This window comes from Sparus aurata, chromosome 9 (genome assembly GCF_900880675.1).
Source record: "Sparus aurata chromosome 9, fSpaAur1.1, whole genome shotgun sequence".
NCBI classification, from domain to species: domain Eukaryota; kingdom Metazoa; phylum Chordata; class Actinopteri; order Spariformes; family Sparidae; genus Sparus; species Sparus aurata.
Window position 1 is genome coordinate 7294626 of NC_044195.1, and position 25898 is coordinate 7320523.

At 42.9% G+C, this 25898-nt stretch overlaps 1 protein-coding gene across 5 annotated transcripts in view; it reads right to left on the minus strand.

The window, feature by feature from the left end:
- Positions 1–25898, minus strand: part of kalrna (kalirin RhoGEF kinase a) — a 155928-nt gene that overhangs the window by 10807 nt on the left and 119223 nt on the right. For 4 of the 5 annotated variants that reach the window (XM_030427283.1, XM_030427286.1, XM_030427285.1 and 1 more), the window contains 19 exons: positions 18189–18395; positions 17637–17722; positions 15602–15748; positions 15001–15096; positions 13292–13410; positions 13147–13213; positions 12761–12864; positions 12594–12663; positions 12367–12453; positions 10402–10494; positions 9727–9777; positions 9455–9532; positions 9164–9349; positions 8661–8832; positions 7997–8214; positions 6277–6560; positions 2572–2734; positions 748–810; positions 524–551 (listed from right to left, as the gene is read on the minus strand). In XM_030427283.1, the coding sequence (XP_030283143.1) occupies positions 524–551; positions 748–810; positions 2572–2734; positions 6277–6560; positions 7997–8214; positions 8661–8832; positions 9164–9349; positions 9455–9532; positions 9727–9777; positions 10402–10494; positions 12367–12453; positions 12594–12663; positions 12761–12864; positions 13147–13213; positions 13292–13410; positions 15001–15096; positions 15602–15748; positions 17637–17722; positions 18189–18395 (2319 nt within the window). The remainder of the gene's footprint in view (positions 1–523; positions 552–747; positions 811–2571; positions 2735–6276; positions 6561–7996; positions 8215–8660; positions 8833–9163; positions 9350–9454; positions 9533–9726; positions 9778–10401; positions 10495–12366; positions 12454–12593; positions 12664–12760; positions 12865–13146; positions 13214–13291; positions 13411–15000; positions 15097–15601; positions 15749–17636; positions 17723–18188; positions 18396–25898) is intronic. The other variant, XM_030427284.1, reaches the window with a different exon arrangement.

Here is a 25898-nt window from a genome sequence, read left to right on the forward strand (position 1 = left end):
TCTACTCTGTCTCTGATTGGCTAAATCTTGCCTGTTAAGTAATGTGCATGTGCAACTCTCACCAAAGAGTGAATAGAGATGAGACGTCTCACTCTGTAGGTAAAACGGAGCGTTCAAGACAGAGTGTGTAAAAGGATGCTGCAGCAATGCACCATATGAGAATAATAATAATGTGTTTTTAAAATTAAAGTATCTAAAATCTATTCTACTAGGACTCTCAAATAAAAGTGTCAACTTGAAAATGTGCTTAATATGACCTCTTTAATAGATAGAGTTTTCATTTTTTGGTGAACTTTTCCTTTAAACAACATTATGGTGTGCAGGCGGTAAGATGTGTCCATGAGCTTTGCTTCTGAACTCGGCTTTTTGATTCACCTCATAATTTTTATTTTTCTTATTTTCACACTTCCTGATCATCTATATTCAACAAAGAATATAAGAAAGCAAATAAAGCTGCACTAGCTGGAGCTGACACTAATGTAGTGGATGACAAACCAACTCAGATGATTCATGTGTCTCTTACCTTCCTGGATGAAGTTTGGGTTGAGAAGCTGAAAAACAGATGAAGTCAACGTTTAAATGACGAGGGGTTCAAATCATGTGATACGCTTTTTTAAAAGCAGTATGACGGCACTGTTTGTTACAGATAATGTGGTTTATGTTTTCTGCCCACACCAAGACTATGACATTCTTTATATCGCTTTCTACAAATACATAGAGAGTGTGTGTGTGTGTGTGTGTGTGTACCTCCATGCCCGTCTTTGGGACAAGGTCATCATCACAGTCTGACTCATCTGAAGTGTGAACCTCCTGGTGGAGAGTGAAGGAAGCAGAGAGGAAAGTAGGGGAATGTGAGAGGAGAGACAGAGACGCAGGATTTAAAGACGTGTAGAGTAAAAGAGGAGCAAAGGGAAGCAAAGAAGAGAGAAGAAATTGTATAGAAAGGAAGAACAGGTGAATATAGTAAAAATGCAAGAAAGTTCCAAGGGAGGGAATATAAGTAAAAAAAAAAAAGATAGGCGCGAGAGTGTAATGAAGGATGGAATAAAAGAGCGAGAAAATAAGAAAGGAAGGAAAGAAAAGTGAGGAGGATGGGGAGAATATCTGGGGTGAAACACTTGTCTTGCCTGCTGTGGAGGTTTTCCAGGATCTGAAGAAGTTTGGTTGATACTCACCTGAGAGATGTTTGACATTTCTTGAGACACCCGATGTTTAACATCACCTCTTCTCTACCCTCTCTATTGACTCTGTCCGACCCCACACTAAGCAACCAACCACTTCTGATTGCCAAAGTCAGAAGTGCTCTGAACTGCAATTCATCTAATGGCCACGACAGGCTTGATCCAAGAAATTCCCAAAGCAATATCTAGAAAAACGCAGCAATTGAAGCTTTTCCAAAGAATTAGATTTTAATCTTAAAAGCACATTTAAGGAAAACATGTATAATAAAAGAGATAAGTGTGTCACATGTTGGATCTTAATGCTTGGGAAAGAGATTCAACCCAGAGATCCTTTAGGACTCATAGAAATGCACTATAGTGCTGTACATTATCTGAGCTTGTCCCCGTTTTTTACATTCAGTTTCAAAGACTTTAGTAGATCTCAGCATATCTTACTATCAAGTAAAACCCTTTAAAACTGTATGTTGCTGAGGAGAAATGTTTTTTTTATACACTGATAAGTAGGAGAACTACAAAAGCTGTGCATTTAGCTGCATGTAGTGTTACTTCATGGTGGAAAATCAGTGTTTCTTCACATGTTGGACTTCAGAACTAAATCCTTATCCTTCATGTCAAAAACATGCAGTTTTAGAGCTCAAAGTGAGGTCTGCAGTGGTGGAACTTTGAATATATAATCTGAACCTACATCATGTGTCTGTGAGCACTGCGAGGATTCACGTCTGGCCATGATGTTAATGTTAGAATGATGCGGGCCCTCTATGATGTTAGAATACTACCAAAACACTGGTTAACACAGCAGAGTCATAACAAACTCAAACTGAAATCAATCCATGACTCATCTCTACCTCTATCCATGCACAAGGAGGGAGAAATAAACCACAACGCAAAAACACAAAAAGAAATCAGACTTTATTTTACATTCAGTGCATTTGAGTGTTTGGGGTAAATCAAACTCGCAGTGCCGTGCTCTAGTGGTTCTCAACTGTCGAACATGTTTATATCTGCACGTATGACTTCTCTTTCTGTGGATTCTTTTTTTGTGATGACAGGTGCTTCCCAACTTTTAATTCCTAAACCTTCTGTTGGGGTTTGGTTGGCCAATCAAAGTGCTTTGATCCATTACCTGATCGCCAAATACACAATGTACTGAACGCAGCAATGTCGATTAAGTCTAAATTCATGTCTGATGCAAGTTGAGAACCACCGCTGGAGTCAAAGGGAGACACAGCAACTGCTGTGTGTGTGTTTGTAGGTCTGCACACACACATGCGTGCACACACACACGGGTTAAGAAGAAACATAAAAATCAACTGGGGCAACGGGCAGGTGAGGGGTTTCCGCACACACATATGACATCACCAGCGTGCGCCATCGGCCTGCTTTTACTCACTTTGCCCTTCGCCCTGGTGGCGGGGGAGGCGAGCGGGAGAGGGGGCGTGGTTTCTTTGGGCTTACGAAGGAGGCCATTCTCCTGACCTCTGACCCCCACCAGGGAGGCGTCCTTAGCTTCAGCGCGCTTCCTGGCACGCAATGTATTCCATGACAGAGACTTCCTGTACGGTACAGGAACGAGAAACATCAACCAGCCAATCAGAGAGAAGCTCAGCGGGGGGTCCAGCTAGGTCTGGCTGCAGAGGCAACACGTCTGTCAGGTCAGGACTTTGGATTGTGCTGCATTTGTCCAAAGTCAACACAGATCATGGTGACAGCTCACATTCTGACTAGTTTATTGCAGGACAAACACATCTATGATGGTTTAGTTCCACTGCGATGTCCGAGTAAATCATACTGGTGAGCCAGCAGGCACATTATCAGAGACACAAAAGAGCCCTCTACAACTGGAATATGTCGTCTTCATAAAATGTCATTTGTAGCTACATCCTCATATCTGAGCTCACTCAGGTCTTTTATATTATATTTCTATCTACACATGTATTATCAGGCTAACATTAGCTCACAACTGTAGGGTTAACGTGGTAAATTGAACAAAACTTGAGCATGCTACAATTTTAGTAAACTGACATTGTCTCACAAAAATGCTAGCCTACCATGCTAGCAACGTAAAAAAGCCAGGCTAAATAAAGATACCAGAGAATGTAATGTTTGGTTAAGTAAATCAAAGCTTCTTTATAAAACACTCTTTAAGACTACACCATGATAACAAACACCCCTATGCTGTGCTAACTAGCTACTGCTGGCAGCTGTGCTAGCCTTTGTCCACTGCGGCCACCTACATGTTGAAACTACTTGATAATTATCCAAAACAAGCTCACAGACCCTGCGTCTAAGTTTTTGTCCTAAATTTAATATATGACCTCATTCATTTGAAAGCTTCTCTTAATGGTGAGACACATTGTATCTCAACCTGGAGGTCGGGACCCTCAACAGGGTCAAAAACTGAATTTGCACTAGAAACAAACACAATACACTAAGATAATAGACTATCAACTATTAGATCAATGTGAATCTTTCTAATTAATATGAGGTAATACTCCAAAAATGACCAACCTTCTTTTTAAGAAGCAGAAATTGGTTTTCATAAAAACTAAATATGCTGTAAAAGCTCTATGCTATATTGAACAATGGCCCACTTTGAAAATATTTTTTTTCTGCATCATTCGCTGGTCTCCTTAGTTTCTTCAATCACTTCTATAGTATTTGTGGGCATCTCTTTACAAGCTTAAAGTTTATATCCTCATGTGTTGCAGCGGAGGCTCCTGACAGGGTCGCTGTTGCCTGAAGCTGCAGCCAGACCCTTCTGATCCGTTCAGATACAGGAGAGGACGGACAGAAGGACGGGAGGACTCACTTTACTGAGACAGAGATAAAGATAGACTGGAGGAGTGAGGAACAGAAACAGTGACATACTGTACCTTTAACACAAGCAGAAACAACACTGTTTAACATTATCAACAATCACGCCTGCGGTTCAACACACTTGTCCCATGTTTCCTGTAGACATGGTGATGTGTTCATGCATGCCTTCATTATTCACTGTTATACATGAGAAGTGAAGATAATGTGTGTCAGTAATACTTTTTCTAAGTGTCATGTCATTTGATTTCAACCACTTTGTCTTTTGACAGGTGAGTGGTCAAACTTGCTGTCAGTTTGGTTTAACAGAGGTTACGAGCCGTTAACACTTTCTAGAACACTTTAAAAAGGTGCAGTATGTAAGAATTTAAATTAAAAATATTCAGAAATTAAACTAACAACAACATAATGTGAAGAAATAACAGTTCTGAGATGATATCAAAAGACACCTGTGGTCCTCCCGACCCCCTGTGCTAACTTAGCTAAGTAGCCAATGGCAGCTACAGTTGTGTTCAGTGGATAATTCTTACATATTGCACCATAAAGAGCACTTTCTTTTAAATCATGCTGGTTTTCTTGTATAAACCACCGTTAAACCTATATGGAATGTATACGTGTGTACATTCTGTGGAGTGTCAAACCGATGAGGTTAGTAAAAACTGAAACAAAGAAAGTCCAAAGAAACGTCACTACACAAAAATCAAAAGTAACCATACAGGGAAAAGGTGCAGACAAAGTTTTTATACCTGTAACTCAGAGGAAAGCCTCAGAGCTGATCGATGTTTTCTTTCTTTATAATCATAAAACCTTAAATAAAACCTTGCTCTCTCTGTTCACTATCAATCTAATTCCATGCTAAATAGATACCATAAACCTTCAAATTCAACCTTAATAATGGTTGATTTTGTCGTTTCATCCTCCTCAGCTTTAGTCACTTGACTCCTAAATCTCTCGTCTATAGAAAAATGGAATGTAAAGGTAAAGTTGCACACAGAAGCAGGCAGAACGCTCAGTTTCACATTTGCTGTTGTAGTTTATTTACAAATATTAAAAACTACAAAGAGTTAACCATCTTCATCCTAACGCAGAACAAAACAACTTCACCTTCACGTCGCTTTGCTAACTCATGCTCAAGTCCAAAAGGTTTATTTTACATATTTAAAATACATTTAAAATCATTATTATTATTAGACTACCAACAGTACAATGCTGACCGTTGCTATTGAACGCAACATATTGCACAGCTTGACTTTCATTCAGATTTTTTCTCATCTTAAATAGTGCAAAAGGGATTTTTTTTTTTTTTTGTTTAAACAGGAATGTTCCAGAGCCTCAGTCGAAGAATTTACTTTGTACAGTGAACTGCTGACATAATAAACAAAATCAACATGGGAGGAGGAAAAAAATCCAACTTTGTCCGTAAAATAAAATAATAATTAACAAGGCAGAAAAACAACAACAACACCACCAACAACAACAGGAGGGAGAAACATAAATGTCTTTATAGATTGCCACAGACAACAAAATAAATCTTCTCCACTGCGGAGAACGGGGCTGAATCCACCTGAATGCCCCAGGTGAGTTTTCTTTCTTTTTTTTCTTTCCAAAGACGTTAAAAAGAAAAAAAAAAAAAAACAATTATACAAAAACAGAAGAAAAAGCAGGGTGTTAGGAACTGAAATAAGAGTCCGGTTTTAGCTCCACATGAGTGTCAATGGTTTTTCTCTGTCTGGTTTCCAGAGTCAGCTACAACTTACAAGGTTTTTTCTATCCAGTCTGTTTCTGCAGGATAAATCTTCAGTACTTGTTTACATATAAAATAATCAGTGTGTGTTTGTGTGTGAGTGTGTTTGGTTGCAAGCCTCAAATCCATTTTCATGTAGTCGCCACAGAGCCGTAAAGTGACAATGGCTCAGAAACAAAACTGTCACCGCAGCAGGTTGACGGACATTAAGAGAGCAGATCTGTACCTTTTACCTCCGACAAGCCAGTCAGCAGTTAGAATACCAAAAAAAAAAAAAAAAGGTCCAGGAGTTCGTTCTTAAAGGGGGGAGGAGGAGGAGGAGGAGGAGGGGGGAGTATATGAGGGGAACAGGAGTAAGGAGGGCAGGGGGCAGTTAGGAGCTGGGGATGGGAGCTGAAAGCTAAAAAAAAAAACAAAAAAAACAAAAGCTTTGTCTCCACCATTCTCTCATCCCGTCCAAGTGTTTGGTTTCAGGCCCAACCAGAAGTGCGTCTGTCTGCAGGTAAAGAAGTGCTGGGTGGGTGGTGGGGGACTTACTTGATGTTGTTGGCATCGGCCACTGCCGTTGGGAAAGAGGAAGTAGAAGAAGAGTCTTTAATGGACTTTGTGAGCGGGCCCAAGATGTTTCCCGGCACCCAGCCCTCCGCTGCAGGCGACTGGATGTTGGCCGGACGAAAAACAAGGTACATGTTCTGCTGATTGGTGGCCAGGATTTGGACGATCTCTCCCTGACTGACGCAGATCTCGTTCTCTTTGAGCGCCGAGTAGTCCTGAGTGACCAGCATGGTGGAGGAGACGCCATTACAGCCGCCTTCACTGTCCTGAGGAGGAGGGAGGAAAGGAAAAAAAAGGAGGAGAAGACAAGAGGGGCAAACACAGAGAGGACGAGAGCGAAGAAAAGATGGAGATGACAGAAGAAGAGAGGATGAGGAGAATTGAGGACAAGGTTACGGTGTGTATATGTGGGCTGGACAACAGTCCTGCTGACTGTGGTGCCATCATAGCTGACCCAGACCTGAGGAGGAGCAGCGGGAGGTCAGGGCCCAGGAGGAGGAGGAGGAGCAGTGACAGAGTGTCAGCAGTCTGTTCAGTGTGCAGTACAACACCTACTATTACAAAAAGTAGTCTGTAAACAGTATCCTGCTTATTGTAGATAACCCACGTAACCTGGTTACCAAAGCTAGTAACCTGTGAAGTCAGTGATGGTTCTAGACCGGTTTTAATAGGGGGGCCAGGATTGGGCCAGCTTTTTTGTTGGGGGGCACATACAACCCAGGAAAAAAAGACAAATCCCTCATTCAGACAAGGGATAAATGGAACTTAAAACAGTGTTTACAATTTCAACAATTTTGATTGGGTAGTAAACTGCTGATACACTTTATTTCTGCCTTTCCCTTCAGTTCAAAATCATTGCAAGAAATCTGTCACTGTGTTATTGATGCAGACTCCCTGACAGGGGGGCCACAGGGGGGTCCGGACTCAGAGTTACAGGGGCACTGGCCCCTGTTGGCCCCCCCCCTAGAACCGCCCCTGTGTGAAGTCCATGCAGCTCGGTGCATGCTGCCATTAAAGCAAAAGGGGGATAAACCAAATACTGAGATGCTCTAAAATTCATGGAGATGTTTCAGACATTCAACTTTTCAATCAAATTGTTCAGCTGTAATGAAAAATGACTATAAGTATCCAAAACAATTGCAACAAAGATGTGTCTTGACTAGTGATCTAGGAGCACAGCTTACAGCCATACTATAAAGCCTTTAATAACGCAGTCTTGTGCTCCATTTCCCCTCTGATGAGGGTCAAGGTGCTCCGATGAACAACTTGGCAGGCTGTAAAGCAGAAAGTGAGCAGAGCTGTCCAGCCTTCTGCAGACAGCAAGAGGGTTTCAGTCAAAGTAGGCCAGAGCAGGAACAGCCTGTGTATGTGTGTGTGTGTATATATATATATAAACCCACATAGGGTGCTGCTACACCTGCAGTAGCCCAGATTTTAACCTTGGCTTTTAGGGACAGGTAACAGACTTGCAGACAGCGTGATGGGAGAAAATGTGCTTCATGCTCTAGTTCACCAACTGTCTGCTGCAGTCTACGGTCTGTGGTTAAAACAGTGCAAAATCAAAAAGAACCGAACTCAAAACCACATCCAGGCTATATGTAAAATCACAAATATTCTTAGACACCGGAAAGATTGTGGAAGCATGCAGCGGTAATGAGCCAGTTCCCCTCACACCTCGTGTGTCCAGGCTGCAGACACTCACCCTGGAGTCGAAACACGATGTACCGCCGTTGGAGGTAGACATCTTCATCTGGCTCCTCCCCCTCTCCAATTCCTTGTCGCCGAGGCCGACCGCTGAGGACGGACGGCTGTGCGAGGACGTAGCGGGCCGGCTCCCAGAGGTTGAGCGGTTTCTGGTGAGCGACGAGCTGCCGCCCGCTCCGCCCTTCTCCTTCTGGTACTCAATGGGAGACTGAAGAGCTACAGTCACACACAGAGGGAGCGTTTATATTCCCCCTTCTGTGTTTTTGATCACGCTTATTGTGCGACAGTTATGGTATAGCACAACAACAGTTTGGGATATTTTAGCCCATTAGCCAAACACTTTACATGGGTGAGAAGAAGGCAGTGATGTCTCTGCTGTCTGGGCAGCAGATGTTTAATTCTCTTCAGTACCCTTCGAAGAAGCACTTGCAGAGACTTATATCTTTCTTAAAATAAGCCACACTGAACACTTGCTTTGTTTTTCTAAAGCTACATTAGTGTCAGGGTAAGTTACAGTTTAATGTGAGGAAACCATGTCTTTTTATATCCAAGTGCAATCAAGAAACATTAAAAATGATGTAAAAATGGACTAAAGTGACATTACGTCATGCTTCAAAAGAGAATTCTGCAGGGGTGTGTTTTGTGTGTGTGTGTTGTCTCACCCGACAGGAAGTTGCTCTGAGCATCCAGGACCTCCTTGATGTGTCGGACCCAGACCTGCTTGATGTCGACGTTGGCGGCCTGCAGGGTGAAGCGCTCCGACGAGCCGCGGCACGACAAGACGAACTTACAGGGATCGTTGTCCATGCTGTCCTCCAGACCCAGGTAGGACACCTGTGGGGGTGTCATTTAGAGATTCTTTGTTATATGCACGGCATGATTGTGTAACAGCAGAATCTCCATCAGGCCAAACTGACCCCAGTTTGTTTTTCCAAGTTTAGAAACTGTTCTAATATAATGAGGTTATAAAACATAAAAGATATTAAAAAAGGTATTTACATCAATAAGGTTTTCCTAAACATTAGACGTCTGGTGTTGCCTGCTTGCACACAGATGACTGTGCATCCTCAGAAACTGAAGAAGTGGATTTAGCATGAATTAACTCTTTATAAAGGTTCATCACTAATGAGATCCCCCACAAAGCTGCAGCCTATCCTCTGTGTACCTTGATGCTCTTCTTGAACTGGTACCCGGGCGTGGAGGATCCTTTCCTGAGCAGCTCGCTGAAGATGACGATCTGCTCAAAGAGGAAAACTCGCCGTTCTTTGGAGCGCGACAGGACGCCGGCGTCCTGCTCTGTTACAAAGAAGGTTTCCTGCTGCAGCAGTTTGCCCTGACACGTCAGCTTACCCTGCAGACACACGAAATTCATTTAGTGCGTAGCGGTCACTTTTCATAACCTGTGACAGTGATAGCAGGTGGAGGGTGCACTGGAATGTGCAGGAAGTGTACGTACCTCGTATCCCTGCAGCCGACCCAGGTTCATCATGTCATTACACAGTTTGGGGACCTGAGACATCAAATCTACAGCTTTCTGTAAGAGCCAGAGAGAAGGATTTAAATCCTCGGCTGGACGGTGAGTGGGATCAGTGTATCATGGTTTCATAGCAGGAAAAAAAACACAACACAACAAAACTCAACAAGTCCTGGATTCAGGCCAAGCTGTAAATAAAATTATGTATATATCGTGCAAAATGTGACATTTCAGCATGTATGTTGTGTTTCTACCTCTATTTGTTCGCAGTCCATGCCTGCCTTGGAACTGAACTTCAGGAAGTCCTGAGGAGAACAAGGAGCACAGACTCAACACATTGAATACACTTCACTATAGTTCAATACAGCATTTCAGTCTGAATTTTACAGACAACCATGTCAGATTAATAAATACACACTCCTTCCTCTTGGCTTGCGACTAAAATGTGCTCCATGGGCGAGGACTCCCAGCACTTTAAACACTTCAGTTTGATACATTTACAGCTGGTGGAGCCTGCAAATAACCAACATGGAAATACAGTTTGTAATCCTTCAATCACCAGTCTTCTAAACTTGAACCCATTTAAAAAAAAAATCCTTAATAGCTCTGATAATCCTGAGGGAGTGGATTATTTTCTTCACAACACTAATTATTACTCAAGTTTCTGAAAGTGCCCCGATGTACAGTATAAACTGTAGTTATGGCACCAAGCGTTGACGAGTTGCATTAAGGTTCCATAAAACATATTAAAAGTGGATACTGCATTATAGTAAAGATGATCTTTCATAAAGTCTGTGATTATTACATTTGTATGAGGGGGCAGGGATTTTTTTCGCGCAATTAATCCGATTCAAAATAAAGAAACACACGTTGACTCTGTGCCTGTCTTGTTGATTGATTAAATTAACAAATGTGTGTGTGTATGCTACCTTCAGGAGCAGCTGGTATTTGGTGATTCTCTGGATTGGTTTGATGAGGAAGTCACTGATAGACAACCTGGACTGGATGTCCTGCTGGATTCCCTGGAAGACAAAACACCAAAATCATCAGAATGTTTATAGTAATCCATTTCTTAGATTCAAGCTTCTCTTATACATTGAGGGCCTGATTTACTAAAGGTTTGCGTGTGTAAAAACGTGTGCAAACTTGATTGCGCGCGCAAACACGTGTTGAAGCTGATCTACTAACAGGACGCAACGAGGATTGCGTCCCTCAAATGGGCAAAATAGCACGCGCAATCCATTTAGCGCGTTTGCCTTAATGGATATGTAAATATGGGCGTCTCTGCCAGAACACGCAAAATAATGGGAGGAGTCGATGCAAATAGATTAATTTAGCGCACGCAATGTGATTTATCAAACCTAGAACTAATTGCGTTCGCCGATTTGTCGTCTTTATTTAGCACGTTTGAAAGTCATGTATTAACTGGCACAGCTTTACGCACACATGGCTGCGGTCGTTGTAGCAAGGAGGAGGCATAGGCACAACGAACAAACTATCTCTAACCAAACAAAACAAACAATAACAGCCACAAGAAAACGACAACCCAGCCGAAATTTAAACAAAATGAATGTTGAAATTGCCATTATCTACTTTCTTTCCGTTTTTCGCAGGCTGCCCTGGTGTCCACTAATGCATAACGCGCGTCCATCTCCTCCTGCGATCTCGCCTCCCTCTCCCGGCTGCTCAGATGAAACACCACTGGTGTTTAATGACCTCCCGACTCTCTGTACGCCACCCTCGATCCCTTTTGCCAGGGCATTGATGGCCATCGTCAGCCCAGATACAGCACTGACCAGCTGCCTGGTGTGCGTAACGATGGCACGAGTGTCCCGCCTGAGCGCGCGCGTCACAGGAGGCCACAGCTCGCACCTCCTGTGCAATGGAGTGTAACCTGTCTTCAAATGCCACAGACTGTTTCATCATACGGAAAAACATCTTGTGATGCTGTAAAATGTAACGCACACACTTCTGCGTCACTGTTGGAAAATAAAATCCTCTGAGAGATGCAGAAGCAAAAATACTTTTGTAGCCTAAATTATGAAATTACGCGTTTTCAGTGCATATTCAACTAAACGTTAACACAGGAAGCACTTTTTTTTTTTTTTTTTTTGGCACATATCTGAATAAATTTAATGTATCCAATAAAAGAAATGCGTGTTTATGCTATTATGGGCATACCTTGCTCTGCAGTTTCTGGCTCAAGGGTGTCAAATCCTTGAATTCCCCAAATCTGTTCATCAGAGAAAGTCAGCAGCTGCTCAATTGAAAACAGGGGGATGTCCTCTGCCGGTCCACCACCTGTTTTATTTGCCGAGGTTTTATTATAAGCCATTTTTTCCTTTGCTCTTCTTCTTACATTTTGCCATCTCCTCTTAATTTCACCGGCCGTTCTTATTGTTTTGCTGACAGCATTGACATTGTCACAGATATCCTCCCATATCGCGTTTCTCCTGGATATATTAATGTTTCTTTGTTGTAACTCGTGAATATGTGTGTTTGCCTCCTCTAACACCTCCAAGTCAATGGCTTCAAATTTCATCTTTCGTTTGCGTCCACTCTCTCCCACATTCTCCATGGTGAAAACTAGTAACACACGCAAAAAACCTCATTTAAATAGGGCGGTTTCCAACACGTTTGCACCTGTTATTCATTGCGCGAGCAATCCTAGTTGATCACCCACAACACGCAAACCAACAGCACGTGCAATCCGTTAGCACTTTAGCGCCCCTTATCTGGGATCTTAGTAAATCAGGCCCTCAGTAAGTTATATATCAACTACATAATAAAACATGTTTGTGAAGGTTCTCAGTCATCCAGGTCATGGTAAATCTAGGTGCTGTATCGTAGGCACCTAGATATAACATAAACCGTTACGTAAAAACATCACTTACGTCAAAATATGTGTCATATTCCGCTACGATGAACTCAGACTTCGGCTTATTCTGACAATAAACCACATACATGTGGAGTCTCCTCTCCTGTAACACACACACACACACACATTGTTTTCATGAGCAGCTCACAGGGGGCTGAGGGGATTTTTCCAGGTCAACAGGACATGTTCATCATCATCAGAGTCACATGTTCATCATCATCAGAGCCACAGTGGTCCGCTCACGTGTTTGATGAAGAGCTCAGGAAGGTGTTCGTTGTCTTCAAGACATTTCTCCAGCTCTCCCACGAAGAATCTGACGGAGCCAGCAGAGAGGCGTCATTAGTCAGCACATACAAACGGCACAAGCTCCACCCGACCCCTCCTCCCATTCACACCGCTGCTGGACTTACTCTCTGTGCCAGTCGTAGATCTGGTGGATGTTCCCAAAGACGATTTTGTCTTTTCCTTTCATGTCGTCGGGGACGCCCTTTTCCTCGATCTTCTTCATGAAGCCCTGCAGAGTCACACAAGGTCAGCTGGTTGCTCCGTTTACTTCTCCTCAGTTAGTTAGTTAGATGGCAGATTAACATCAAACCAAATGTTTAACATCCAGCCCTGGGTCACACAGTGCTTCTGTCAGCGACTGTGCGCTTCATCAATGTACCAATTACAGTGAAAGATGGCCGCGTGAGACAATGACCATGAAGAAAGTCTACGTCATGGGCCTGTGCAGAGTAGATAACACTGACTGGGGGTTGCAGGATAATCAGGCACAGATAAGCAGCAAGCGTCTCACCTCCACCACGATGCCCAGGTCTTTGACGTAGTCCTTCTCCGTCTGAATCAGCTCGTTCAGAACAAACCTGAGCAGGATAATAACAGTAACATCAGCTGAGGACATGTTATCACTGTCAGCCTAGAAGGAGTGAAGCTGCACTCACATTCGTCCTCTCATAGCTTTGGCTCTCTGCTCCAGTTCAGGATTTCGCGGCTGGACGGGCGTGGTTTGCTCTGGCGGAGACAGAGAGGTGAAGCCGGGGTACGCTCCTGGTTCCAGAGTCTGAGGAGAGGAGAGGAGAGGAGAGGAGGAGAGGAGGTCAGGGTTTAGAGGTGAAAGAAATAAAACTGTCTTTCACAGATTTAGAAGAGCAGCTACAGCTCTGTGAAATCCTATTGTTGTGGATTCTGTTTTTATCTACCAGGATCATAGATGTGGCTTTACAATATGAACCACGTCCTATTCCCCCCTCCATCCAGATCCCACCAGCATCAGAATAATGACACTATATATTTCAGGACAGCAGATGGCAGCAGAAGCTCATCAGTGATAGCCATAAAGAACATGTTGCAAGATGCAGCAAAAACTAAAAATAGTGTCTCTTCCTCCAACTTCTAGATTTGAATCCCGTCCTGAGCTTGACCCCTGGCTGAAATGAAAACATTCCAGTCGCCAGAGGAGTGGACCAATACCTGCTCATCAAGCTGGTTGTTGTAAAGTCAGCTGCAGGTAGGTGCTGGTGTTCTCATGTGTACCCTGTCTGTAGCCTTTATTGATTTCTGCCTATATTTTGGCAAACTCGCTCCATTTCAAGTATTCGGATCATCATGGACCCATTGATGGACGGCCAACTGTCACTGTCCTGAAGAAAACGTAGAAATGTGCCGACTCTCAGGCAAGAAGCACCTTTTACTTATGATTTCTTATTTGTCGTATCAGTGCAACATATCCTCAGGAAGCGTATGTCACACTGAATGATGTCAACCTGTGTTTCAGGTCTATGTTTTCAGGGTTAGGACTCTGTGAAAGTATCTTTACAGCGTGTCTGCTTTTCCTTCAACTGTGTGTACTAGGGTATAGTGTCACATCCTGTGTTTCCTAATGGTTCATTGTTCCGGTCTGATTTTTTGTTAGATTACCGAGAAACGCAGAGAAAAATCCATTTGTGATTTTCCTCTGTGGTGTTAATCCCACTGAAATGGGGGATGTAATTGTTTTTGTCTGAATAATGTGAATACAAACAAGATCAGGCTAAATGCACTGAAAATATGAACACAAACACAATTCACAAGAGCACTATAATCAGGGTTCGTACACATTTTTCAAGGTCAAATTCAAGCACTTTTCAAGCACTTTTAAGGGTCATTTTTAAGATTTTCCAGCACCTTACTGCTGTAAATTGCGGTAAAATATATATCTAAAGGAATATATATACTTATGATTTTTTTCTTCACTTTTTATCACAATTATGCACATTGTATCATGCTGTAAACATCTCAAATTATATTCTATAATAGCAAAAACTTCAGAAATTAATTATCCAGTCTGATCCCAATTTTGTGAAAGACACAGAGTTATAATGTCAAGCACTTTCAAGCACTTAAACTAAAATCCAAGCACTTTTCAGACCTTGAAAACACAACATTGAAATTCAAGCACTTTCAAGGATTTCAAGCACTCCGTATCTTCACTATTAAATTCATTTTGTGAAAAGAGCACAAACATGTTGTGGAGGTGTCGCGGACACAGCAGGTGAACAGGTTCTGTTCAGTCAGGACAACTCATCTGCACAACATGCGTTTTCGGTCGGTGCTCGGTTTAAATGGAAACCCTTCGTCACACGTGCACACGATCACACACACACACACTCACCATCTTGGTTTTAACCAGTTTTTCTATGGCGCTAACCAGCTCGGCAGCGCTGGGCACCTCAGAGGACGACTGCAGAGACGTTAGCAAGGATGAAGACTGAGAGAGGAAGAGGAGAAGAGGGTCAAGAGCAGCAGCGTGTTAGGATGATTGAGAGCGGAGGAGAGAGGGCAGGGAGAAAGAAAGACAGAGGGGTTGTGGCAAAGGGTCAAAGAAACAACGGCAGTGACAGAGAGGAAAGCTGTGAGCGAGCAGAGGACAGCAGCAGATCAGAGCCCAGATACACATGTGCACACTGCAGGGTTCAGCACCACTAATACAGCTGTTCTCAACCTTAACCAAATGATAATATGACAGAGAATATTACGCTATGGTGTAACAGAAATAAACTAACGAGCGACATGTATAAAAAAACGACTGAAAATCGCAAATTTACACAAATTCTATTAAAAGAAACACTGATATGATGTTATATGGACACAAACAGGCTTCAGTCTACATGTGAATCTAACGCTGACTGAAGATCAGTTTCAGTCTCTAATAAAAGTCGACGTCAGGAGAGACCAGCAGTGAAAGCCTCCTCCTCCCTCCTGCCTCCTCTCACCTTGTCGTCCTGAGCCGACGGGTCCTTGATGATCTCCATGGGGGGAGGCAGAGGGGTGTGAGCCTCCTCGTCCTGCTCCTCCTCCCCGCCGCTCTGCATCCCGGAGGACGTCTTGGAGAGGAGGTTACCATCTTTACTGAGGACTCTCTGAAGCAGACAGACACACGACACAGAGCCCATTAGAGAGGACACAAGTCACCATTTACCATGTTGTTATAAACATCACTTCACTGATCACACTCAATCAATACATGTTGGCCTAATCAAATATGGACTGACATTTTAGTCACTGATTAATAAACAAATACGTACATAAGAATATGAAATAAATCCTGGCATAAATAAGTGGGGCAATACATATATTATGTTATTTAAATTAGTCAATACATTTCAATATTTTTCTATTTAAAAAAAGATTATGTTCAAAGAACAACTTTCATTTATTTCAACTTTCACTTATTTCAGGGGAGTTTTATTAACACATCTATTTAAGGTTAAACATAATAATAAAAAATACAAGTAAATTTAGCTAGTTATAAAAAAAACAAAACATGTTTGTACATTAAACTATATTGATTCATTTGTGTTTATGCCTTTTTGGAATTTTCATATTGACTCAAGTTAGTTTCGTTTGTAGATCCAATTCCCTGAGTTATCTTTGGCAGGCGGATCAACTCCTCAAACACAAAGCTGCACTGAGCTGTATCCAAAGTTGTTCCATCAACAGAGGTCTGTGTGGCAGAGCGTTTACATGCACTCGGCCGCCACAGAATGCTATTTGAAGAGGCTGAGGAAGAGCTCCGTCTTTGTTTTCATGGCTGTAACCAATGCTTTGTCGCTCCCCTACCACACAAACAAAAACAACTTTGGATTGATCTGTTGAACACGTGTTTTTCTTCTCACATCAGCTCCCCCGATATTACTTATTGTCCTCATCCTGATGTTTAAAACTCTCTGATCCTGTTCCATTTTGGACACGGCGTCTGCCTCACGATCATTAAACTACGAGAATGAAGAAAAACAGCATTGTTTTCATCAGACTGCCATGTTATTTAGCTTTTATCAATTTGTTTTATTTCCAGGGTTTCAGATGTTAAAAAAAAAAAAAAGTTGCTGAGTTTTGACTACACATGAGGACCAGGAAGTCAGCTCGTGCGGAAGGGTTTTGCTATGACAGCATTCAAAGTAAAACATATTTAAAGACGTCAGACTCAACAGTTTTCATATTATCGGTAATCAGTGAGTCATTTTAGAGTATTATCAGTCTGTGTGTGTGGAGGGGGGGGGATGTATTTATCTGTGTGTGGGATGTATATGTGTGTCAGACAGACTCCCATTACACATGGAAAGAGGAACTTAATCTGTTTACTGTCCATTACTTGGAAGCAGACAGCATGAGTACATCTTTAATACCTCTACCACATGTTGGAGGAGCAGATAGATCTTTACCTTTAAACTACAGACACCTTTAACATGTAGCAGATCAAACCACACATTCCACATATTCAAAGTTTGACCGATGAGCTATCAGCATGCTTGGTTTTTCACTTCTCATATAAATGTACCAATGGGCCAATAGTTAATGATGTAAATGGCAACATAAGTGCAATTACATCAACCTGTTGATGGTCAGCTGTCAATCAAATACAATTTTGAGTTGCAGCTCCAGCCCTGTGTTTTCAAAGTGAATGGGTGAGCACATACAGTGTACCTACTATCCATAACAAATAAGAACATGATGCTTACAACCTATCATTATGGGCTTCAGAGTTGTTAGATATGACTGTAATATTTTCACTTTTAACAGATTTTGTTAAGATGATTCCTGCTCTCATTATTTGAGTTTCGACAGCAAAGGGATGGCAACAACCCTGACCCTCCTGCAAGAAAGAGTCAGAACTAAGAATAACTAAGAAAAAACCCTGACGCGGCCTCAAAAAAGGGGAACCGACTTTAAGCAATTAAATGTCAGCCGCTTTGTGAAACACCAGCTATTTAAAACCAAATCAGAGCTGACACGTCTGACGGGCCCTACCTCGTCGATGATGTCATCCTGCAGGCCGAGGTCAGGCTGTCCCAGGTCGATGCTCTTCCTGCTCTCGTCTCTTCCTGATCCTGGGCCTGCCAATCAGATCATTACTCAAACACTCGGAAGAAATACACGAGAAGCGTTTGGAGCAGTGTCGAGACTTCCAGCCTCTCTCAGAAGTCCCACTGAGACTTGAAATAAGTAATCTATTAACAGCGAACATTTAATCACATTTCTCACGTCCAAAGTTGTGTCACTATTCCTAAATTAGCTATACGCTATATTAGAAATGAAATTAGACATTTAAAGCCAGCCAATCAGCCACTACTTTACAAGAAAAATCCAGTAATTCTTTACACTTGCAACGGCATCACAAGACACATCTTCACTGTACCAAACTGAACTCAAAGTGACGGCTACGTGATAGAAAGAAATCTAATAAAAAGTCTGGTATGCTTTGAAATGGTGCTCAGTAAGGTCTCATTATACTGCTGATGCTGATTCAGATTTATGTTCAATGAGCTCAGCTTGTGCTCTGAATACAAGCAGAAGTCTTACCAGTCTTCTTCTGTTTGTTATTGGGAAGTTTCTTGACGGAGCTGCCGTGGCTGAGGCGGCGGACCGGACTGGTCAGCCATTTTCTCAGAGTGTTTCCAGAGCGCTTGGGACCAGGAGAGCTGGACTGCAGCGAGCTGAGGGACGGCTGCGGCTGGAGGTTCGCCACGGACTCGGTCTTCCCATCAGAGCCACTGACGGGATAGTTTTCTGAAAGAAATCAGATAACGTGTTATTTTAGTGGAATCCATCAGTTTTTGGTTGCACTTACTCATCCTCATTCACAGGGTTCCAAATGTTTTACACATCAACGTATAATACAACATAATACTGTGGAGGGTGTGTCCCTTCCATTGTTCTTGTTTCATATCGTTCAAATGGTTCCTGGCTCAGGATTGAAAAAACAAGACAAACTTCTTCATGTTTTGCAGGTAACTGGAGGAACTTTAGCCCCTTTTTTTTTTTTTTTTTTTTTTTTTTAAATACACTTTGTCGTCCTGTTCAACACGTTTCTTTTTGTGATTCAAACATAGGCTGGTCTCTGCACTCTGTGTTTGACATATACAGTCACGTCAAATCAGCTGATGAGGGCGTTAAGTTCACCCACTCCGACATCGATCGTTCATCACATTACTGCCAACAATCAAATTCTCAGTTTTCTCAATAAATCAGAAAGAGGGTCTCAGTATGTGTGTGTGTGTGTGTGTGTGTACGTATATAATAAAGTTGTGGGGACATAAATCGCTCACACTGTGGGGACCCACCCTCCTTCTGGGGACAAAACGTAGTACCCATAATGTAAATCATAACATTTTAGGGTGACGACGATGTTTAAGATTGCGGTTAGGGTTAGCTGAGTAGTGGTAATGATAAATGTGTTTGTGTGTGTGTGTGTGTGTGTCTGTATGAATTAGGGCTCTGGCACCAAGCTCACCATCACTGGTAATAACACTTGCTGACAATAAAAGCTTTAGTTCCAGCTGCATGTGTGTAAAATCTCATTTTGATGTCTCACTGTGAGAAATCACAGATATCTTCATTTAAATGATGACGGGTCAGATCCACACAGACCTTTAAACTAGCCTAAATGTAAGCAGTGATATCTCGACATAACATTTTGACTTGAAGACGATTAATGAGCTGCGTGTTTTTTCCCCCCCATCCTGACACATGTGCTTCAGCTGAATATATTCAGGCTTTGGCTCTTGGTGAGTGAGATCCAGATGACATTTTCTAGGAATGTCAAAGTCTGTTCAGCAGCTGCCTCACACGCCTCCTCTGATCATCCCGTCACTTCTGACACATGGACCCGTGTTGGAGATGAAATACTTCTGTCTTCATATAGTTCCAAGTGGAGGTTGTAATTAAACGTTCAAGTGTTGAAAGCGAAGGGACAAATATGTGATGCTGATTAAGTATAAACACGAAATAAATGGTTTATATCAAACAGGTGCGACATGTTCCACTGAAATTAATGAGATGACAGTGCACTGTTTAACCATTTGCATAGCCTGTGTGTGTGTGTGTGTGTGTGTGTGTGTGTTGTGGGGTAGTTGGAGCAGTCATGTGTCAGGAGTGTGGGAGATCAGCTGCACTCTCATACAGCTGGGAGCTACAGGCTGCGGTTGCTGCTGTGTTGGTATTGTGACCAAGTGTGTGTGCTATGTGTGTGTGTGTGTGTGTGTGTGTGTGTGTGTGTGTTTGAGACAGGAAATGAAAAGTTAAGGGTCAGCAGAATCTCCTGAGGTGTTCTGCTGTACCTTCTATAGATGGGCTTTTTTGGGGGGTTTACCTTAATTTCTCTTCCTAGTCATTCCCTCCCTCCCTCCCTCCTCCTTTTCTCTACTTTTAATCTGAACGTCTCGTGTTTGTACACTCGTGTTTGCTGCCTAGCCGCGGATGGCAGAAAAACATGGGTTATTTTTCTTCCCTGTAAGAAACGACAATAAAATCACTTTCACTTCCTAGATCAGCGCCGACCACGTGCAGAAACACCAGACTGTGTTGCTTGTGTCAGTTCAGGTTAACTCGAGCACTGTGGGTTAATGAGTGTGTATTCGTGTCAGCTGCTGGCCAACTTGTTATCTGTTGGTATCGGGAGTGTGGCACAAATACAACTTTCTGTTCAAACACAGCAGCCAAGGTCGCCCAGTGCTGCTGAGGCGCACGTCTCTCTTTTTCGTCCATCACACTTGACAGAAGAAAACTATGAATATGAGAATAACTGTACAGTCCAGCCATCACAGGCCTGCTGATGAAGCCTGCATAAAACACACACACACACTCACACAAAACACATTCAAACATGCACAGACACGGGCACACACACCTTAGTTGGTGTTCCTTATGACTGCAAATATTCCTTTGCTCTTGCTGAGATCACTTGACCTTTAACTCGCATTCAGCCTGGAAGTTCAAGAATGTAGCGTGGCCAACCTGCCCTAAGGCAAACCGGGTAAACGTGTAAAGCACACCCAGACTTAAAGTATGGGCCCGATGATACCTTTAAGACTAAATCCCAAACTACACCTTCAAAATATATAGTCTAAAATCCTACTGTCTGTAACCCTGAGACAGCTTGTGATGAACCCGTACTTCTATTGGAAACATGAGTTGTGGCAGTCAGTCACATGGTTTCCACGGCCTCCTCCCTTATCACTGTTAATTTACAAGAATGCCTGTAATGGCTGATTTCATTTATCGGACAGATTGTGATTGAAAACCAAACAGCCAGCCAGCCTTTTATATTTCAGGGAGCGTTTTGGAACCATTTTTCTGAGCGCTGTATCGTAGGCAACTGGACGAGTTTCAGGTTCTAAAAATGACCATGACCTGGTAGACCTACGTCGACAATATTCACCATTGTTAGGTAATCATTTGCGCTTACACTGATAACCTTCACAGAGCATGTCCTCATTACCGTCTGAAGCACACAGCCGCAGTATTAATGAATTATATGGCACCACCTCCAGTTATTTGAACACAGCTGGAGAAATACTGCCGAACATGAGCAGGACAGGACAGACATCAGGTCAAGGTACGTCCTATCCTCCCTCGTTTTTACACTCGGTTTGGATCGGACATTAATCGAGTGCATCTGTATGAGGAGACAGAAACTGAAAGCCATCAGCTCAGTTCGCTCGGCTCGCTGACAGGATCAACAGTGCTGGCCCACCAGGGCTCCTCCTCATTCATCACAATCCTCCCTCTCACTCGCTCCCTGTCGTCACTCCCCCCCGGCGTCTCAGTGCTTACTCCCTGAAGTGCTCCTGAGCAACTCCAGTCATGTGTCCAAAAGAGAGGGAAACATGTCAGAGGTCACCCGTTCACCTGTGCGTGTGTTTGCTTTCACCACCACTGTTCGTCATCATGTGGCCTTGACATCTGGCTGACCGCAGAAACTCATCAAGGAGTAGAATGTGCGCGCACACACACACACACACACACACACACACACACACACACACACACACACACACACACACACACACACAGTTGAGTTGAAAATAATCCACTTCTCAATAAGGGAAAAATGACGATGCAGAACCACAATGTGCTGCTGTCAGCAGCTGGGAGCTCATCAGTCACCACTGCAACCAGGAACAGCTGTTAAAGGACCATTCCACACGCTCAGGTTAAAGGTTCGAACGCAGAAGCATGACAGAAATGCACTCCGCACACAGGGTGCCCTCATTTGGTGTTTCTAGAGCTTTTAGTCACAGCTCATAGCTTTCGTCAGCAGATGCAGGGGCTCAGGTGTTGCTATGAAGTTGTTGTTAAAGGCTCTATGGCTGACAACACACATTACGCTGTGTGTCGTCTTCAGTTGTCCCGCAGAACAAAACGCATCAAATAACATCTTTGCTGACGTCAAAATTAGAGTTTTTATGACGAACAATTTTTACTCCAAGCAGTAAAAGCTACAGGATCAGCATTATTACATACCTTGTTTTGGTCATCCAACCTTAATCGAGTACACTAATGTTCCATAGTTGGATGACCAAAACATAATATTTAACAAGGCTGATAAAGAGCCTTTCTATTAAAAGTCCTTTATGGTCGGAGAAGATGCTGAACTGATGTGTTTGGGATATGTTTGCTCGGCGGGATGCATCTTCATCTCAAAAAAGGACATTCCACTTTTTTCATCACCTCAGACAGGAAAGAAGGACCAACGGCGGCAGGAATCGGAAACCTTTTCACACACGTGACACAACAACAAAAAAATGTAGATGCGCCGGTCTTTCTGACAGCCACGAAGTCTTGAGATGCCTTGAAACCAGCGTGACCTGCATTACACAAGATAAAAATTTCAGCCTGTCATTCTTGATCCAGACTGGCATCTCATCATCTACCGTGCCTTTCCCTGGAAGCAAGCGCGCCCACACCAACGCAACAATTTCCTGTCACAGGCACTGCAGCCCGGAATCCCTCTCACGCAAAACATGTTAACCTTCAAAACCACCCTCACCAGTATCTACCACATGGTACTTGTCAGCCTATTTAAGGATACAACGAGGAACAGGTTTTCAAATTTGCTAATGGTCATCATCAGTCACCGCCGAGTTGAGGTCCAGCGTTCGTTTAAGAAGTGATAGTTGGAGAGAGAGTGCTGCGGCTTTAGTACTTTGGGTAACACTGAATGCTGTGTGTCACACTGACGGGCCAGAGTCAGGTGAGACCAGACAAGGAGGCTTTTGTTGTGCGGGCGACACAAAGACAGACCGTCTACTGTTAAAAACCCCATCACTCACCATCTTTAATCACACACACACAGTTTCACTCTGTAATTACACCACACACACACACACATTTTGTCTATGAATGGCTGTATTGACAAGACAGGACTCGGGCGCACAAAGCTCAACACACACATACACACACACACATACGCATCGTCGCTCCTCTTTGAGTACCTGCCTGTGTTTTGTCTCGTTTGATATATCCTCTACAGCCAGAATCTCCAAAACTCTGCAGCTCACACCTACACGCTCAGAACAGATCAATAACACCACACAGCCGAGAGGAAAAAAAAATAGGTACTTTAGATTTTTGGGGCGAATTGTCCCTTTAAGAAAACTGCCAGCCCTGCAAAGTAGGACCTGCTTTACCTGCTGCGCCACAGACATCCAAATCATATCAGATGAATCAAATGACACCAGATTGTATCACTGATGCTCACAGCTGGCTTATACATGCTCTTAATATTCAAAATAGTTTGTTAATTTGCTGCTCGACTCCAACAGTCATGCTGCTTTCTGCACCTTGAGATATTTAGGAGCATTTTTTTTCTTTTAATTTAAATTGATTGAGCAATGGACAGATTAAGTAATTCTGTATTTGAAATCTACGATTCACCAGAAGCTGAACTCGAACACAATAGCAGGCTTGGCTTACACCGCTGGTATGTACAGGAGGCACGATGAAAGAGCGAAACCACGGCCACGTCGAACACACACACACGCACTTGCGAAGCAGGATTCCGGCTTTAGTTCCCGGACTGCTTGGAATTTGAGCGGCAAAACGGGTGGAATTCCCCTTTAACTCAAAATCAAATAGAGTGAGAGGAGTGTTTGTATCATGTGGGAAGTATGGACATTGTAGCCCTCTCTCCTTCTGACCGCCTGCTCTCCTCTCATCATGCTTCTTTTATCAATGACAGGAACAGACAGTAATCTGGCGTGATGACATTCCTCTCATACCTCCCTCTCTCTCTCTCTCTCTCCCTCTCCTGTGTCTTACATATGTGACACACACAACTGTACTAACTACACAAACAGAGTTACCTTACCAGCACCGCTGCATCACACATTTACATGTCAGACTGACTCACACGTGACGCTTGAATTCATGAGTTTCACAAAAGTTATTGAGGCTTCAGATGAGATTTTGTAAAATGGAGACTTGTTTCTAGCGAGGATACAAACATCTGACTACATGCAGCGATGCACACACACACACACACACACACACACTGACAGTCCCTATGGTCTCTGATGAACTGGAAGATACACAGACAAAATGAGCTTTAATCGAGTCTTCAGAGCAGCAACACTGCAGATAAAAGTAGGTTACATAACGCCCCACAGACACATGCCTCAGCTCTGACCTGAGAAGACCTCGGTATATTTCTTGTCTTTGCAATCTGTGTATTTATTTTCGTTTCAATCGTTCTTTGTTTCTTCCTCTCAAGCGCTCTCCATCTCGACCACTGAACAGGGCCAGCATTTCATGTAACGGCAGTATCAACAACAGCAGAGGCAGAACTGGTAGTAGCAACAGTCCTCCCGTTTGTAAAATGAATAATTAGCTAAAGCAGAGTCATTTCCAGCGCTCTCAAAACCAAATCATATCCATAATCAGCCCTTAGTGACTGCTGATAGCAAGTTTGATCTAAAAGCGCAATACTTTGATGAAAGTGGAGGCCATTACACAGATAGTTATCTCTACGTAGATGATATCTGTCAACCTTCACACCTGAAAAACAGGGAGGATTTCAAAACAAAATCCTGGGTGTGGAGTCCTCTTCCTCGCGTTTCAGAGACTTTGTTTCCTGTATTCTGGTTGTATCAAAATGATACTGCAACATCATTTTTATGCTAAATACTTTTAATTGAGCGCAGGAATATTTGGCCCTCTGACATGAATTTATGCATCATCTCCGGGATAAACATTCAGTTTTTCGCCCTCCCTGCTTGAGATGTTCACTGACATCGGTGCGACCCCAACGATCGACAGAAATGTAGACATTTTCGTCTGGAAGTTACTTCAGTATTTCTTTCTGTCCTTCCTTTTTTTTTGTCAGCCTGTCACTCACTAGGGAGGAATATTTGCAATGCGGTTTTAGAAACAAGTTCTGCTCACTAGAAGGTGTAAAAAGGTATATAAAAAATTGTATTTAGCAAAATTTTGACCCCGGGATTAATCCAGGAGGGGCCCATGGAAAATGGGAGCCTCCTAGAAAAATTGGAAGGGTCAGAGAGTATGCAGCCAATACTTTGTTCTAATAGTAAGGCAGCTTCATGACTGTCACTGGACTGTCTGGTATGGCTGATGATTGAAATATGTTTGACACTGTCACCAGGTCTCCGGTCTGTATCCTCCGGTGACTGAGGCGGTTGTGCGTCTGTTTCTACATGTAAGATTAGAAATGCTGTGTCATTGTGTCAACCAGTCTGTGTTGGTGTCTGCATATCTGCCAACAAAACCAGTGAGGACATAGAAAATGAGCTCATTAGTGCAACAAAGTCAACCCGGTTCGTCCACTTCACTCCAGAGTTCCCTCAATTTCATAGCAAGCGCTGCTCTCGGCTTGGCAGAGAGGACTGAAGAGAAGCTCTTAGTCGTTTTAGGAGCTGTCCTCATGCTGAGAAGAGACACTTTGTGACAAGAGGCTAAAACAAAACACTCCCCTTCATGGGAACTAGGAGACGTTACGGGAAATACTCTTGGAAACGGCTCAACTGGAACTGAAAAACGTTACAGATAGGATAACCGACAATCTTGTGCCATAAATACATTTTTTACAAATGTAGAAATGAAAATGTTTTTGCTGAATAAATCAAAAAAAGGGGGGGGGGGGGGGGGAGCATCTAAACTTGACTTAATTTTTCTGGCTCAATCTATAAGGCCGCTGTTTTTTTCTTGCAGGCATCAACACTATCTGCACCTGTTACTTGGAACTAGTATTGAAATTGAGACTTAAATTAAGGC